Source organism: Ahaetulla prasina, chromosome 5 (genome assembly GCF_028640845.1).
Source record: "Ahaetulla prasina isolate Xishuangbanna chromosome 5, ASM2864084v1, whole genome shotgun sequence".
Classification (NCBI taxonomy): Eukaryota; Metazoa; Chordata; class Lepidosauria; order Squamata; family Colubridae; genus Ahaetulla; species Ahaetulla prasina.
In genome coordinates, this window is record NC_080543.1 from 19,793,687 (window position 1) to 19,812,381 (window position 18,695).

General features: G+C 40.8%; 2 protein-coding genes across 9 annotated transcripts in view; both read left to right on the forward strand.

Moving 5' to 3' along the window:
* CFAP300 (cilia and flagella associated protein 300) overlaps positions 1-6,502 on the forward strand; it is a 30,044-nt gene extending 23,542 nt beyond the window's left edge. Inside the window, exon 7 of the mRNA XM_058185642.1 lies at positions 6,199-6,502. Within this exon, the coding sequence (XP_058041625.1) occupies positions 6,199-6,330 (132 nt within the window). The 3' untranslated portion in view covers positions 6,331-6,502. The remainder of the gene's footprint in view (positions 1-6,198) is intronic.
* A 3,952-nt stretch (positions 6,503-10,454) lies between these two features.
* The window catches only part of YAP1 (Yes1 associated transcriptional regulator), an 87,221-nt gene continuing 78,980 nt past the window's right edge, over positions 10,455-18,695 (forward strand). The window contains exon 1 of one of the 8 annotated variants that reach the window (XM_058184842.1): positions 10,455-11,298. In XM_058184842.1, the coding sequence (XP_058040825.1) occupies positions 10,987-11,298 (312 nt within the window). In that variant the 5' untranslated portion in view covers positions 10,455-10,986. The remainder of the gene's footprint in view (positions 11,299-18,695) is intronic. The other 7 variants (XM_058184843.1, XM_058184840.1, XM_058184841.1 and 4 more) reach the window with 7 other exon arrangements.

Here is an 18,695-nt window from a genome sequence, read left to right on the forward strand (position 1 = left end):
AAGAGGAGGTTATGAATTCAAATCATATTCACACATGACTCTTTGAGGTCTCTAATGATGATAATGATTCTCTTAAGATTTGAGCTGCTTGCCCACCTGTTCTAAAACAAAAAAAGATGTCCCATAATAATAAGGTAAAGGATCCCCTCGCACATATGTGCTAGTGGCTCCCGACTCTAGGGGGCGGTGCTCATCTCTGTTTCAAACCCGAAAAGCCAGCGCTGTCTGAAAACGTCTCCGTAGTCATGTGGCCGGCATGACTAAATGCCAAAGGCGCATGGTACGCTGTTACCTTCCCACCAAAGGTGGTCCCTATTTTTCGACTTGCATTTTTTACGTGCTTTTGAACTGCTAGGTTGGCAGAAGCTGAGACAAGTAACGGGAGCCCATCCTGTTACGTGGCACTAGGGATTTGAACTGCTGAACTGCCGATCTTTAAATCGACAAGCTCAGAATTTTAGCCACTGAGCCACCGCGTCCCATAATAGACCAGTTCTAATCCAACATTCACTTAGTGGACTTTGGGATACTCATAAAGAGCATTTAAGCAATGTAACATCCTTCTATTCCTTGCAATCTGATCAGTGGGGGAGAACGGATTTAAGCAGAAGAAGACAATTGCCCAGTGAAGTAGGAGAGCATCTCTTTTTATCAAGCCGCCACTACCTATTCCACAGATCAGTTGTCTTGAGATCATGTTTTGACAGATGGCTAAACCAAGTGCTTTCCATGATTATAAATAGTGACTTGGTGATTACTTTTCCTATATGAACATGACCTTGATAAGTGGGGAAATTGTGAATCAGGAATTTCCCAATTACTTTCCACCACCTTTCCCATGCATTAAGGACAGTAACATTATGAAAGCAAACTTAAGACTCAGCAATCAGGACCATACAATTGATGCCAGTATACTTTTCTACAGATTTAGGGACCAAAGGTTAACACATTTTATACAGTTGTGAGAAATTTGTAAATGAAATTAGTTGACTGAAATACTTGTAACTTAGCATAGAACTACAGATGGATAGATGAATGGTTGGATGGATGGCTAGATATTTACTTCATGTACTGTATCTCATTAAATGAAATTCAATGTAGAGAAAAGTAAAGTCCTACACTTAGGCAAGAAAAACCAAAAGTACATATACAGACTGGGTGAAACCAGGCTTAATAGCAGTAACTGTGAGAGGGATCTTGGATTCTTAGTGGACAACCACTAAATATGAGCCAGCAGTGTGTAGCGGCAGCCAAAAAAGCCAATGCAATCCTAAACTGCATTAACAGAGGGATAAGATCAAGGGAGGTACTAATGCCACTCTATAAAGCCTTAGTAAGACCACATCTAAAGTACTACATCCAGTTTTGGTCACCACACTATAAAAAGATGTTGAGACTCTAGATAAAGTGCAGAGAAGAGCAACCAGGATGATTAGGGGACTGGAGACTAAAACATATGAAAAACGGTTACAGTAACTGGGCATGGCTAATATAGTGAAGAGAAGGATCAGGGGAGACATGATAGCAGTGTTCCAATATTTGAGGGGCTGCCACAGAGAGGAAGGGGTCAAGCTATTTTCTGAAGCACTTGTAGGCCAGAAAAGGAATAATGGATGGAAACTGAACTAGGAGAGATTCAACCTGGAAATAAAGAGAAATTTTCTCACAGTGGGAACGATCAGCCAATGGAACAACTTGCCATCAGAGGTTGTGGGAGCTTCATCACTTGAGACTTTCAAGAAGAGATTGGACTGCCATTTGTCAGAAATGGTGTAGGGTCTCCTGCTGAGTGGGGTGGGTGGAAGGGTTGGACTAGATGACCTACAAGGTCCTTTCTAACTCTGTTAATCTCTGTTAAATGTATCTGTATGCCTGAAGTAGTCTGCTAGGAATATTTTATTTTTCATTTATGAAGCTCACAATGCAGCCTTTAAAATATAAGTTAATAGTTAAATTTGTGAATTGACTGTAGCATATTTCAGAGGAAAAGGACAGAGATCATCCAGATTACAGAGTTTGCTTTTCCAAAGGAGGGAGTTGATGTTTTCTTAATGGGGTTTTGATGCCTTTGTAAGAAACACTTATTCTGATCTGCAGTTTTAAATCTTTCAGGCCAAGTTATTTTCCTATTTAATTTGCAACTCAATCCCTGCACAGAGACCACACAGAGAAAATTCTCCCATCCAACACAAACATAATCCCAGATCCAGGGGTGGGGGTGGGGAGGGGAACCACATTCTCTGCCATCTCACCTTCTTCCCTCCACCACGCAAAAACAAGCCTCTAGAGATCTTTTTTACCTGCATGCATAGGTCTATAACCCTCTGTGTGTGTGTGTGCGCGCGTGTGTGTGTTTGTGTGTGCGTGAGAGAGATTGTGTACACACGCACATGTTAAGGAGCCAGGCAGTTGTCTGGCTGCATTGTGATGCACATGCATGCAGTGTTGCCAATTTCAGAATTAGAAAATTAGTCTAACTGAAGTTTGTTTTTGTTTTCTGCCTTTGAGTCACTTTTTGACACCTGGCAATTGCGTGGACAAGTCTCTGCAGTTTTCATGGCATGGTTTTTCAGAAGCCATTAGTCCTTGCCTCTTTATTCCTAGAACTGAGAGAAAGAGACTGGCCAAAGGTCACCCAACTGGCTTCATGGCTAAGGTGTGACCAGAACTCATGGTCCCACTGCCTGCTGCCTTAACGACTACCCCAAATTGCCTCTTGAATTGAAGCTAGTGGGGCTTATAATAAATGTTTATCACACTTTTTAAATTGTTCATCTCACTTACATACAAAAGTGACACACATTTTTCACTTTGAAAGCACTAGATCTATAACTTTGTTATCCCCCTCCCCCCTGCAAAAAAAGCACTAAGCACGTTTAATACTATGATGGTGTTTGGCAAATATATCCAACTATGGCACAATTGAGAAAGCTAAAGGATTTGCAAAGTATGTTCCACATAAAAGATGAAGTCTCACTTTCCGGCATTAAAATAAATGTACTTAAGAACTAGCTAAAGAGATAGTGTAGTGTCTTAATAGTTTAGTAACAGCAACAAAATCATAACACCCATTTTCAGGAGAGTACCAATTCATTCATCTCTATACTACTACAACTTTCATTCCCACAACCTTTAACTGGGCACCATAGGGACAACAGTTTTGGGACCAAAATGCCTCATATGGGCTACCTTACCGAATGTGTCCAAAACTCTGGAAGAAAAATTTTCCACAGACTGGGGGAGGGGGAGACCGAACACGCAGCCTAGATCCCACGCATGTGCAGTTTGTGTTTGCTTGCTCGCCTGTCACTCATCTCCAGCTGTGCGGCCCTGTTCCTAATAACCCACAGGTACCTGTTCATGGTCTGGGGATTGAGGATTCCTGTGCTATATGGTTCAACTTGGGCTACTTTCAAGGCAGATACATATTTGAATTTCTTCCCAAATTTTAACACCTTTTCAAATACATTAGAAGTTCTATCATTATTGAAGACAGAATAGAATAGAATAGAATAGAATAGAATAGAATAGAATAGAATAGAATAGAATAGAATAGAATAGAATAGAATTTTTTATTGGCCAAGTGTGATTGGACACACAAGGAATTTGTCTTGGTGCATATACTTTCAGTGTACATAAAAGAAGGTATTTGAGGTAACGAAATAGGTCCAACAAGTCACAGGTTGTCTAGTTATAATTAATAATCTAATAATATAGAATTCTCTGTTATTCTTAATAATTCTGAGAGAACTAGGTCTCTGAAACTATATTTGAAGAAAGCAAGTAACAAATAATTAATGCGTTGGATATGGCCAGGTGTTACAGGAAAAAAAAATCATTTCTCGAACACTTCCCTATGGGAGAAGAATTGGGTAACAGCTCAAAATGTTGCTGACTTTACATTCTCAGTCCCCCTCTTTTTTTCTTAACAATAATTATTGCTATTATGAAGTGATTGGGAAAAATTCTGGTAACCGTGCTCTGTATGCATTATCTAGGTTTTTTTTATTATGGTTGCCCAGAATGTTATTTATTACCTTGTTTCCCCCCAAATAAGACAGCCCCTGATAATAAGCCCAATCGGGCTTTTGAGCGCATGGCAATAAGGCCAAGCACTTATTTCAGGGTTCAAAAAAATATGACAGGGTCTTATTTTCGGGGAAACAGGGTATGTGCCAGCAAGTCAATTTTGAATGTTGGTGACTAGAACGTTCTTCCTATGATAGTATGCCCTAACCTGGTCCTTTTGATCTTCATCACTGTAACTGAGTCCATCCACCCTTGTTGATGGTTATCCTTTTCTCTTTCCTGTTTAATCCAATGATATGACTATCATTAAGTGTTGTAAGTGTTGTACTGTACCTTGATGAAGGTATGCACCAAGACAAATTCCTTGTGTGTCCAATCACACTTGGCCAATAACAAATTCTATTCTATTCTGTTCTGTTCTGTTCTGTTCTGTTCTGTTCTGTTCTATTCTATTCTATTCTATTCTATTCTATTCTATTCTATTCTATTCTATTCTATTCTATTCTAAATAAACTAGGTGATTTCAAAGCTGAAGTCACCCTTTTTTATGGAACCTTCTACTGCATGAGGATTTTCCATCTAAGTGCTAGAGTGGTCAGACATATACATGTGGTGACTAAAGATCAGCTAGGAGGTAATAAACAACCCTGATTCATTTTGGAACAAGAAAAAAATGATTTAGAATATTTTTAATTTTGGTAATTAAAATTGTAATACCAGGGCAGTGCTTTTTCAGTTAATCTAGTTCTTCTAAAGATGAGCCAAACCTTTTACATTTATGTTTTTCTTACCTTTTTAGATTGTGGTTGATCAGATAATTTTGTCTTAGTTTTTAAACAAGTTTTGGGATCTTTAATTGATCATAATATAGTTTTAAGTAGACCGAATTGTAACTCATGGAAAATGCTGTGTCTGTTTAGTAGAATTGAATATGGTTGAGTTCTGGTACTGTTCCAGGGATCTGCTGGAGTCATTCTCCCAGCTTAGGAATCACAGCCCCAAGTGCTCCTATCACTTCATGATGTTTACTTTCCATATCATCTCTAGTTTCTCCTTCAGGCCCTGATACTTTTCCAGCTTCTCATTCTTTTTCCTGATGTTGCTTCACTTGGCATTGCTACATCTATGACCATCACTGTCTTCTGGTCCTTCTCTACTACTAGAATTTCTGATTTATGTCTCCTGCATGACTCCTGGCAGGGAATGGGACAACTTGCCACAGCCACCTTGCTGCAGCCAACTCACCATGGCCAACTCGCTGCAGGACAACTGTCCACTATCAACTCACTGCAGGACAATTTAACAATTCTATTTAATTATTTAAGCTAAATAAAAATCATTTTAATTTTTGCCATTCACATTCCATTCGGTCCATCCTTTTGCATTCTTTATTTAATGATTCTATCCCACCATTTCTTTGATATTACTGTAACTCTTGTCCCGCAGCGAGTTGCCTTGTGGCGAGATGGTCATGAAAAGTTGGCTATGGCGAGTTAGCCATGGTGAGTTGGCTGTAGCAACTCCATGGACAAGTCCCTGCATTTTTCTTAACAAGATTTCAGAAATGATTTGCCATTGGCTTTTTTTGAAAACTAAGAGAAACTAGCTTAAGTCACTCAGGTGGTATTTTTACTTAAGGTGGGACCAGAACTCATAATCTCCTGGTTTCTAACCTGATGCCTTAACCCAGGGGTCTGCAAAGGCAGCTTTGCTGAGGAACTCTGGGAGTTGAAGTCCACAAGTCTTAAAAGAGCCACATTTGCAGACCCCTGGCTTAACCATTCCACCAAACTGGCACTTATTTTAGATTAACTTGCGTTTGCAGTTCCCCTGAACTTAAAGAAAAGAATAAATGTAATTAACAAGAATGTTACTGCACTATTGATTTATATTTTTAGAGGATTTTCTGTGTAAATACATGTCAAGTATTTTAAACATACTGGTAAAACACTTGGAAAGTGTTAAAGGAAGGTTACACCATTAGGTTTTCTTTATCTAAGTTATAATTTTCACATTGTATTTGTATTTTCCTAATACAAATGGACACATATTTTTGACTCCTATTTCCTCATGAAATTTAAATCATTGTTTCAAAATTATAATCAGAAAGCGATTATTTTACCATCTTAATATATAGATTATATTAATGAGTAATGTTTTGTCTTCTAGGATGCAGGTGGTCTTTGTTATCCTACATCGAACAGCCATGAACAAAATTTTGCCTATTTGATTGTGAATCCTTTGAATCGTCATATCTATGTTTTGTACCATGTTTTTGGAGTACCTTCATTCTGTGAGTGACTGCTCATGTTATTCAATTAATTCTGGTAAATAGAGGAATTTGTTTTAAGTATTGCTGTGTTGGAATTCCATTATTGTTAAGAGCATTAGAAATTACTTGCAAACTGAATGTAATTGATTTTGTCGGTATGTTGTTAAATTAATGTAAACAATGCCTGCATATAGTACTTGAAATGGGCTATTGTTAAATTAATATACATCTTATCCTTAGACAATTTAATTTTAATAATTCTTTTATTGTAATTATAAAAATAATAAATTATTGAGCAGACATCTTGCAATGATGTGAATATATGTCCTCATTATATAATTTTACAACGTTATTTCTGGATTATTTTTTGATCCTGGTAGGATGGCTAGGTGAGTTATAATTTAAAACCTTAAAACAATTGACAAAGTTTTAGAAGATAACAAACATCAAAATTAAAAGTAAGAAAAATAGTCTTAGAGAAGGCAGAAGTGGAAGAGCAATGTTAACAGCTCTCTTAATAGTGAAATAAGAACCAACCAAATTTTCTAAGGCAGAAATATAGGCTGTTGATAGAAAAAAAAAGAATCTCCCAGCATTTGTAATTTTCTTAATAAAGTGAAAGAGATAAGAAAATTTCTGAAGTACAGTGTGTGGGACAGATGTGTGGAATAAATCCTTTATTTTGAGACAATTCAGTTCAAAGAGAATATATTTTTTATTTTATTTTATTTATTTTGTCATAACAGTATATATAAGCATGAACATGAAATATCTATATAATATATAAGCATATATATGAGCAAAAGTATGTAATAACTATATTAATTGGATATAATGAAGAGGAACAATAGGACAGGGAACGGTAGGCAGGTTTGTGCTCTTATGCACGCCCCTTTAGACCTCTTAGGAATGGGGTGAGGTCAATAGTAGATAGTTTTTTGTTAAAGACTTTGGGATTTGTAATTCTTACAGAAGACTTCTGAAAGAAGTTAAAATCCACCCACTCCTAGAACAATGAAATATTTTAGGAAATATTAAAAGGGCAGAATATTTCCCCTAAAAGGGAGGCAGAAACTCAGCCCCCCCACCTTTGTTAATGGGCCATTAAAGCCTGGGCCAGTCTATTTTACATAACAAAGATCTACCTCCTTCAGGCAGAGCCATTTAATTGCCCTTCATTGCATCACCCAGCAAGATTCAACCAAACTTAACACACAGACAACCTACAACATTAACCAATCAGGATACTCTTCCTGTGCCCCAGGAAGTTCAAAGCCAGAGAGGGTATAAAACCCAGGAACTCTCAGCATCTCTCCCCTTTTTTTCACCCAATATCTCCAAGCTATGTGATCCTGTTCATCAATAAAGCTTCTTTCCAAGCAACTTCCATGAATCCAGTATCTTTTTCCCCACTTGGAACTGAACCCAGAAGGATATTTCTTCCAACACTTCCATGAACAAATTTACTCAAAGTTTAGATTACTCACGAGAAAAGGAAATACTGCTTAACAATATTATTGCAAACACGCTCCTCATGGGGCTGCCCTTTCAAAGTATCCAGAAACATCAGTTGGCTCAAATGAAGCAGCCCCACATGGTTTTGTGCAGGCCTAGAGGCGCATGTGTCATCTCTCCTGCTGGAGTTGTACATGACTGACTGATTTTACGATTTTTTGCAGTAGTTGTTCTTGAGGAAATCACAGTAGTTTATAAGTGAATTCACAATTGTTTATTTATTTATTTATTTATTATTTACATTTCTATACCGCTCTTCCCCGAAGACTCAGGGCGGTTTACAGCCAAGTTAAAAAGACATATACAAAAATTAAAACACAATATTTGAAATTTAAAAATCTTAATCCATAGGCCGAATATTAAAATAACAAGTAATAAAACCACCCATTAAAAATTATCTTTAGGCCAATTCGGTGAAACAAAAAAGTCTTGAGCTCGCGCTTAAAGGCCCGGAGGTCGGGAAGAAGGTGTAGCCCCAGAGGCAGTTCGTTCCATAGGGTAGGTGCCCCCACAGAGAAGGCTCTTCCCCTGGGGGCCGCCAGCCGACATTGTTTAGCTGACGGCACCCCGAGGAGACCCTCCCTCTGGGAGCGCACAGGTCGATGGGAGGCTATTGGCGGCAGTAGGCAGTCCCGTAAGTAACCTGGTCCCATGCCATGGAGCGCTTTAAAGGTGATCACCAACACCTTGAATTGCACCCGGAAGACCACCGGCAACCAGTGCAGCTTGCGCAGGAGGTGTTATATGGAAGCTCCGAGACGGTCCCTCTATCCCCCACGCAGCTGCATTCTGTACCAGTTAACCAGATTGTTAAGCAAATGATGTGGTTGTTAAGCAAAGCAAAAACTGGAAGTGCAAGACTGTTTGATAAAGCATGGTCATGTGAATCGTGCATCCTGCAAAAGGCTATAAATGCAGCTGTGTTGCCAAGCAGCTGAAGTTTGGAGGGGGGTTGACTGTTGATATCTTTGAATCTGGGTCGTAAGTCCTGTTTTTCAGGTTGGTTGTAACTTTCATTGCTAAGTAAGCAACTGCAAATCAAGGACAATCCCCTACAATTCTTTCACTTTTTATTTATCAAACTTGTATCTCCACCCATCTCACAAAAAGTGACTTCAAGTGGTATGCAACATTCAAACAAAACACCATATATTTATATATGTGTGTGTGTGTATACATATATAATCAATCATTGTTAAAAATGAAAATATTAAACATTAAATAATCATTCTTTTGCCTCAAATATGAGTAGAAGTGTATGCATTTTAGGAATGACATGTTCATCATTTGTATACATTTTTATTTCAAATCCAGTCTTACAAAGTTTTAATTTTAATTAAAATGAAAATTTTAGAAAAAAAGTAGGGAAGTTGAGTCCATAGAAGGGGAAGGGTGTTCCTGCCAATGAGCACTATTGTGTATATTAGCTTTAAATAGCGAGTAGAACCAGCAATCACATGCAATCATGATTTCAACGATTACATTCAAGAACAGGTTTTAGGGAGATAAAGACACTGGAAAGTAACATTCTGGAGTGATTGACAGGATTAGAAGAATGGACAAGAAGTTTCTCTCTTAATTCTTTCTTGTATTTATGCCTATTTTATTTATTTAAAAAAACAACAATCATACATCTTAAGTAGTTTGTGATGTGTAGCCTAATTATGTGCTGTCCGGTATAATGTCCCTCTTTTTTGAACGAGTGTCTTTATCGTTTCTGTACTACTGCCAAAAATTGGCAAAGTTATGTCCATTTTAATCACCAGGACTCAACTAGAGGATTTATTTAATCATGCTCAACCTGATCTATTTACCACATTTATACAGTTGCCCTTCTTGTGAGGCTAACAATTAAAAATATTAAAACACACAAGAACAATATAATAACGTTAAGAAAGAAGGGGGGGAAAAGCTTAAAAACCTCTCATGAAAAACTGAAATAATCCCATTTAAACAATAAACACTCATATAACCTCAGCGCCATCTCTACCATATTCCGATGTGTTGTTTTTTTTTACTTTACGTCAACTACTTGTACTTTTTATTTACACCTGTGTGTTTTGCACCCGTGGTTCCCCCCCCCCCGACAAGCATTTATCTTTTGCTGCAAAACGAGTGCTGTGCGGTGATTTTGCATGGGTGGCAGGCAGAACTAATTTCAGGTTACAATCAAGAGGTGTTTTTCCCCCCCGCTGGTCAGGACTTGCATCCAGCCCGTTGGACTACAACTCCCAGCACTGCCCTTGGGATTGTGAGAATTCCAACCGCATAAATCCGCACAACAGCAAGTGGGGGTGGCACAGTGCGTGTGTTGGGGTGGGGGCCCCAAATCGGTGACAAAGGAAAAGTGTTTCCTTTCTCTTTTCCCCTTCCTAAGCCTGATGGCCGGGGTCTAGTTGCTATTTCCCCTTTTCTTCCACTGTGGGGGAGGAAGAGAAAATAGTCCCAACTGTCCCTCCTCCTCTTCCTCCTCCTCCTCTCTTCTCTGGGAGGGTTGGAAAACTTTTTGGAAAAGGGAGGGAGGGAAGAGAGAACCAGAACTATAAACCCCATGTTTCCTGTCCACATCGGCGACGGTGAATCCTGCACGGGCGGCTCCAGGAATTTACAAAACAAGTTAATCTAGAAGCGTCGAAGAAGCAGCCGTACCAGTTAGGAACAGAAGGAAGTGGGAGAGGAAAAAACAAAAAAACCACTACAGGCTGGACGGGCGTGGAAAGGAAGCTCGGGAATCCTCCGTGGCAAAAGTTCGGCGCCGTTCAATTTCAGCGCGGCCGGGCGCGGAAAAAAAAAGCTGTGGCGTCCGCGGCGGCTCCCTAAACCCGATTGAGTGGAATTAAAGCTGCTTGTCGGGAGTCGGAGCGGGCGGGCCCGCGCTGGGCGGAGCAGGCTCGGGCGGGCGTCTTTCCGAACTTTTGTTTGGAAAGGGTTGGTGCGCGAAGCGACGGATTTTATGCCCCTGGCTTCGCGTCCGGCGGACCGAGAGCGCGGGAGGCCCCGACTGCCCCCCTCTCGCCTGTCGGGCCCCCGGAGCCCCCCTCCCGCGGAAGACGGGCGCGGGGCGAGGCGAGGGAGCGAACGACCCCGGCTCCTGGGCATGCGGGGCGGCCAGCCCGGCGCTGTTGCTTAAGCCGAGCGAGAGAGCGAGAGATCGCGAAGGGGAGACGGCCATGGACGTCGGCGGGCAGCCCCAGCAGGCACCGTCGGCGGCTCAGCCCCAGCCGTCGGCGACGCAGCCCCAGCCTACGGGGCAACCCTCGCCGCCAGCGCCTCAGCCCGGCGGGGGAGTCGTATCCGGGCCGCCTCCGGCCGGCCATCAAGTCGTCCACGTCCGGGGCGATTCGGAGACGGACTTGGAGGCCCTTTTCAACGCCGTCATGAACCCCAAGGGCGCCAACGTGCCCCACACGCTCCCAATGCGGCTCCGCAAACTGCCGGACTCCTTCTTCAAGCCTCCGGAGCCCAAGGCCCACTCCCGCCAGGTGAGGGGGAGAAGCGGGAGGGAGGTGGGGGGGCTCCTGGAACTCTCTCTCTCTCTCACACACATACATACACACACAGATACACACTCACACACCTCCTCCGCCCGCCAATAGTGGCTGCGCCGCTTTGGAAAACTTTCCCGGGGAAAGGCGAGAGAGACGGAGCGCGTCTGTCTTTCTTTCCCACTCTCCCCCCCCCTCCTTTCCCCACGACCCTTCTCCAGATTGTGCAGGCTGGGAATTGTAGTCCGGAGACATCTTGAGGAAGAGGCCCAAAGCTGAGGCGAAGGGACTTTAGAAAAGAGGAGGTCGCCAGGCCAGCAAAAGCTCTTCGCCCCCCCCCCCAAGCGCCGCGGGAGTTTGCCCTGGCGGTGGGAAGGAAGATGGGGAATCGGGCAAAGGCCAGGCTTTTGGAGGCTGTCCCGAGTCTCTCACCCGCCGGCGGTGTCGGAGGGGATTTGGAGCCCGGGGGAGAAGGGGGGGCGGGCACCTTCTTTTTAGCCCGGGAGGCCGAGGAGGGAGGGTTGAGGCTGGAAAACGGGAGGAAAGGAGCGTTGGAGGATGATGCCCTTTTCGGCTGCTGGAGGAGAAAAAAAAAAGCGGGATCTAAATCAGTTTTTAGCTGCTGGAGAAAAAAAGCGGGATCTAAATCTGTTTTTAGCTGCAGGAGAAAAAAAGTGGGATCTAAATCTGTTTTTAGCTGCAGGAGAAAAAAAGAGGGATCTAAATCAGTTTTTAGCTGCTGGAGAAAAAAAGCGGGATCTAAATCTGTTTTCAACTGCGGGTGGGTGGGATTTAAATCTGTTTTTAGCTGCAGGAGAAAAAAAGCAGAATCTAAATCTGTTTTCAACTGCAGGAGAAAAAAAAGTGGGATCTAAATCTGTTTTCAGCTGCAGGAGAAAAAAAGTGGGATTTAAATCTGTTTTTAGCTGCTACAGAAAAAAGTGGCATCTAAATCTAAACCAGCAAAAGAACATTTCCATAGCAAATATGACAGATGAGTGGAACAGCCGTTTCCAGTCAGCTCCTCTGGATGGGAGGACTCTTGGAGCAATATTGTTACAACACTCCAGCCAACATGCTCATTGTATTGACTGGTGTACTCTTGCCCTGCTGGCCATGCCTGGTGGGAATTGTATTCCATCACAGCACGAGAGGGACAGGTTGAGGAAGGCTGGGGAAATTCTTAAATACAGCTTTTAGGAGGTTCGTTTTATTCAGATGTTTGCAGTTACTGGAATACTACTGAGATAAATCTGGGATTAGGGCATCAGATTTTAATTTTATTCATTGATTATGATGCTGGTTACTATCATCCCAGAGTGGGATGGCAGCTTTTTCTGTGGAGGGCTATTTTATCTCACAGTTAAATTTTGGGGGGAACCTGATGATGGATATAAAACAGTCAGTGGGTATAGTGATAAAAATGAATGGCCCCACTCATTATTTTCCTGAATTTCTGTTTTTTCCCCTTCAGTCTGAAGTCCTCTTATGTTTTTTTTCAAGCAGCAGGCTGCAAGGAGATACTTATACAGAGGGTCTGAATTGGTCTTTTGCAAATGGATTTTAAAAGTAGGTCAAGGATTTTGTGAAATGAGCCTGAAGGCTGCAGCAGGTTTCTCATCCCAGACTAGTGTGTATTTGATATTTGCAAAGTGGCTTTGGTTTAAAAAAATAGCTAGGACTCCCCTCCCAATCTAAATATAAATAGAGAGAGAGAGAGAAATGTGAATTCAGAGAAACCCTCAAAAAAATACATGGTTAGAGGAATCCTGCACGTCATGCCAGAAGGAGGTCCAAATATGGATGAACTACCTCATCCAAGTTCTGACAAATTTTTGGTGGGAGGGAACCATTTCTCTCCTTTCTTATTTTAGTTTGTTTCCCATTTTTAAACGTTTTGCATGTTATTGAAAACAAAAGTATAATTTATATATGCAAATTACCAGAGTGGCATACATCTCTGCCTGTATGGAGGGTTTTTTGTGAGTGTAAAAATTGGGTAGCCTTAGATTTATGTAGCTCTTCAACAGAATTGGAATGTTATCACTGTAGCCCTTCTCTTAACTGCTCTGAGTTAATCCATAATAGGATCTTGAGGCAGGGCTTCCCAGCTGTCTTAATATACGAATTGGATGCTAGTGAGGGAGGAGGAATTTTAAGTACCTGGGTACTAAGCCCACTGTAATTTTCTATTCCTTCAGACATAAGATTCAAATTGGCTGCTGAGCTGACGTCCTCTCAGAAATCATTGTGATCTTAATTCTCATTCAGTAAAAACTAATGTGGTTCTGCTTCCCTACTTTGCAGTCCTGTGGCTGAAATGGGCCATCACAAGCCATATCTTCTTGTACCTTTTGCATTATATGAGTAAAATGTGCATATGATGGTATTGCTAATGTGCCATAAATGGCTAAATGCTTAGCAAAATGAAGTTTGGATTTCTTGGTGATTGCATATATATATGTATGTATGTATGTATGTATGTATAGTTTCCTAGTATGATTTGATTGCTTATTTGTACCCTATGGCCAGGGGTGAAATCCAAATTTTTCCCCCCTACTGGTTCTGTGGGTGTGGCTTGGTGAGCGTGGCAGGGGAAGGATATTGCAAAATCTCCATTCCCACCCCACTCCAAGGGAAGGATACTGCAAAATCTCCATTCCCTCCCCTCCTGGGGGAAGGATATTGCAAAATCCATATTCCCACCCCACTCTGGGGCCAGCCAGAAGTGGTATTTGCTGGTTCTCTGAACTACTCAAAATTTCCACTACTGGTTCTCCAGAACCTGTTAGAACCTGCTGGATTTCACCCCTGCCTATGACTATCATTAAGTGTTGTACCTTAGGATTCTTGATGAGTGTATCTTGTCTTTTTATATCCGCTGAGAGTATATGCACCAAAGACAAATTCCTTGTGTGTCCAATCACACTTGGCCAATAAAGAATTCTATTTTATAATTTATGCCAATATAAGTGGATGCAAAAAGAGGTAGAACTGTTTTTGCTTGGAAGAAAACTCTCTTATCAAGTCAGAGGGCATGGCCTCTATGCAGTTTGATTCTGCATCTTTATAATTATAAAATAATAAATTATATTGATATATAACATTATTTTATAATAATATATTTTTATAATTTAAATCTGTATAGATTTCCTATACACTAATTGCACTGAGTTGAAGATTTCCCTTTAAAAGGAAAAAAGTGTAGAAAGCATTTTCTGTTTTCTGTTTCTTTGCACCCCAGAGTATTCTTTTGTTTCCCAATTTCACAGAGAGGACAATTGTTTTATGTCATCAAATGTTAAAATCATTATTCAGCATATTTTAAAGTAGTGGAAGTGATGGCTGTTGTTTCCATCTTAAACTGATTTTAGTCTGTGAAGTTGATTAGGATGTGCAGGAACAAGTGGATTCATGAATGGAAAGTGGAAAATTTCATTCTTTTCTTGAATGTATCTCTCTGGGAAGCAGACTCTTCCTTTATTTGCATCTTCTCTGTGGTACTTGTAAATAAGTAGTGCAGGGTGCCATGTTGGCAGTCCTAATATTTCAACTGAAAGAAACCAGTCCCAGAAATATGAGTAAAAAAAAAGCTTTTCTTGTTGTGATGAAATTCTAACCCTCATTAGAGATTACATTTCTTATCCAAATTTCCTTCATCAAAGGATAAAAGATATACTGCTCTTTCTTTATCTTAGGAGGAATAATTGTTGCATGGTGAGGGGTTGTGCCTTTTTCATGTCTTAAAGGTAGGATTCACCATATCTTGCCTTAATTCCACATACAGATTTATCCAATTCATGTTATCTATATTTCTTTCAAAACTCATCTTTAGGAAAAGCAACTTCTTTCCTTCTCTGTTCTTTACATCTTGTTTGTGAGAGAGTTCTTTCAGTTTTCTTCATTTACCTATTTGTTATAAAAACAGTTTATTTTTGCTCTCACTTTATTTTTTCTTCTGAAAAGTACCTTGAATTAACTCATTCATGCCCTTTCTTTCATAGTTTGTTTTCCTTAACTCTCTCTGTGTGTGGGCTAATAGGAATGGTTGCAATAGTAACCATAATATATTTTACACCCTTTGCAGATTCTATTCTGACCGAGTATACTTTGGCCCTTCAATCTTTCTCAACTGCTTGTGATAATCCCTGTTTTCTTTCTATCTTTAAGGAAGCTAATGACAGGGTGGGAGGTGGAGAAGAACTAAACCTCATGTTGAATTAAGTGATGTGTTTACCAAACTTCACCTACATTCATCTTGTTTCAAATTTGTGAAATCTGGAACACTACTCTGAAATAGAGGACATCTATGGGGAGAGCTCCCATTCTTGCCCCAGCTCCTGACCACCTATTAATTTGAAAGCATGAAAATGTGAGTAGATAAATAGGTACCACTTTGTTGGTAAGGTAACAGTGTTCCATGTTTCCCCCCCCACACTGCACTATTGTATGATGTCATGCTGGCCATATGACAGTCTTCAGACATTGGCTGGCTCCCTCAGCTAAGAAACAAGATAAGCATCACCCCTTAGAGCAGGGGTCTCCAACCTTGGCCGTTTTAAGACTTGTGGACTTCAACTCCCAGAATTCCTCAGCCAGCAATTCTGGGAGTTGAAGTCCACAAGTCTTAAAGTTGCCAAGGTTGGAGACCTGTGCCCTAGAGTTAGACACAACTGAATAGAGGATATCTTTATCTTTTTTAAAAAAATACTATTCTAATCTTCAAATTTGCTGCAGTGGCAGTCTTCATTATTAAATCCATAAAGTTAGATTTGGAATGATATAGAAGACCCAAAAACTTTGACAACATCATTCATCTCGGATTGAGCTGTTGAAGTCACAGCAGGTTGGGTGGGCAAGAGGGTCCCCCCCCCAAACTCCAGGTGATTTATTTATATCCCTCCTTTATTATTATTACAAATAACTCAAGATGTTGAACGTATATAACACACTTTTGTCCTATTTTTTCCACCACAGCAACCCTGTGAGGTTGAGTTGGGCCAAGAGAGTGTGACTGGCCCAAGGTCACCCAGCTGGTTTCATGACTAAGGTGGGAGGAGAACTCACAGTGTCCTGTTTTCTAGGCTGACCAAGGGTCCCCAACCTCTGGGCTGCAATCCACTACTCGGCCCCAGCCTGTTCGTAACTGGCCCACATGAACAGAGGGCCAAGTGCACAGGTGCGCGCAGCTTAATTCATGAGAATGGCAGGCTGGTGCGCATGCGTTGAGCGGTGTGTACATGCATGTGCATGCCAACCTGATGCTATGTGTGCGTGCTAGTCCAACACTCAGGCAGCCCCAATTCCCCTCCCCCCCCCCGCTGGACCCCCAAGCTGCAAGGCTGGCTATGCCAAATTTATTTATGTAGGGCTTCCTTCAGACCATCCCTTTTGCCTCTTTTGGATGCCATTATGAGAAAAGCAAATGCTAGACTAAGATGCTTGATATGAAAGTAGATTTTCTTTATTTTCCTGTGGTCGTCAAGTCATGAATTAATACTTGAGACAAAATTGAAAAAAAATTAAGTTTATTTGAAAAGCTTTTGCATTCCATTTCTCTTTTATTTTAAAATGCATATTTAAGTTATATTCTGTAAAATTTAATTATTAGCTATTGTTTATATAGCAAAAAGGAGTGAGTGTTCTTCAGTAACTCTGTCAAGTATTTCTGTGACTTAGTTATGTCTTTTTAAGAGGCTTTTGACAGCACAAGTATTTTAAAAGGAAATATTTTATTTGTTTAGTTGTTAGATTTATTTGCCTCCCATCTCATTTCAAAGTGACACTGGGTGGCTTACAGCCTTAAGATGCTCAAATCGTAGTTTAAAAAAAACACCTTTGTCTTAAGTGTTAATTCACTTGTCAGTTACAAAATGGAAAAAAACCAGACTTTTAAGTCATGGAATTGTAAGTGGAGACTGTTGCTTTATCACCTTTGAACTTTAGCCTAATAAAAGCCTGACACATGCTTTCCATGTGGGCTGAGTTTCTCAGTAACTGCTGTGACAAGTATGAAAAAGAAGTTATTCCTTATATAGAAGCAAAAATATTTCAACAAAAGTATTCTGCTTTTCCCCCAATAATTCACATTTGAAATGTGAGGGCCATTCAATTTGCTGAGAATATAGGAAGGGAAGCAAATTGTTTGGTTTGGGTGAGAAATTGCTTTAAATTAAATTTAAAACATGTGAAACAGATAAAAATTGTTGCCTGAATGGTATTAATTTTGTATATATTATTGAATGGATAATTTAATTCTGTGTTATGCTCCTTAAAACCTACAGAAATGTACATGTGTAGAGTATTCTGTTGCACGGGGTGGCAACATTTTCAAGAGGCAGGCGCACTATTGCACAATTTCATTTAAACACAGTATTCAAAATTGAACACTCCTCATGAAGGCAGAGCCAAATCCTGTATAAGAACTCAAAAAAATAAATAAACCATGTTACAATTTTAAAAGTCAAGTCCTTTAGCACCATCTAGTGGTTTTATAAATGCAGTAGTGCCCATAGGTGCTGTATTGTTGAACCCTTTTCCTAGGACCTAGGTAATCTAGTGGGGAGTAACTGACAGTATTTACACATTAAAGATTATCTGCTGAAGATTATCTGCTGAAGTGCAGACTGTGGTTTCTGGATTAATTAAATCTGATAGAAGTAATAAAAGTCTGGTTTGATTAGAGCAGGAGTCTCTGCACACATATCAATTGTAAAGACTTTCAGATGTGTGGGTACTCTTCGGCTTACAACCATTTGTTTAGGGACTGTTTGAAGTTACAACAGCATTGAAAAAAGTGACTTATGACCATTTTTCACACTTTTAAAACAACCATTGCAGCATCCCATAGTCATGTGATCAAAATTTGGATGCTTGGCAATGGGCATGTATTTATGATGGTTGCAGTGCCCCAGGGTCATGTGATCACCTTTTGCGACCTTCTACCATGTTTCTCCAAAAAGAAGGGTGGGTTTTGTTTTCTTTTGACTCCTGAAAAAAAATGGCTAGGCCTTCTTTTTGGAAGGTTCTAATTATTGACTCACTTTGCAGCGGTGGCACCGACAGCCCCGCCCAGCAGGAGCCCACTGCTGACCCATAACAGGATGCCTTCCGGAAAACCCTCTGCAGCCAATAATACAGCTCCGGATAGATCCGAAGCTCTGTTATCGACTGCAGATGCCTTCCCGCAGGCATCTGAAGGTGAAACGGAGGCCAGGGCGATGAGTGCGAGCGGCGGCAAGTGTCCGCAGAAGAAGGCGAGGCAGGTGTCGGGTTGTGCGAGGCCTGGTAAGTAGGGCAGTTCCACTCCTCTGGCCCCACCCTAGCTTATTTTTTACCTGTGTGCTACCTACCCCCTGCACCCCATGGTTGGCGGGATCTTAATTATGGCTAAT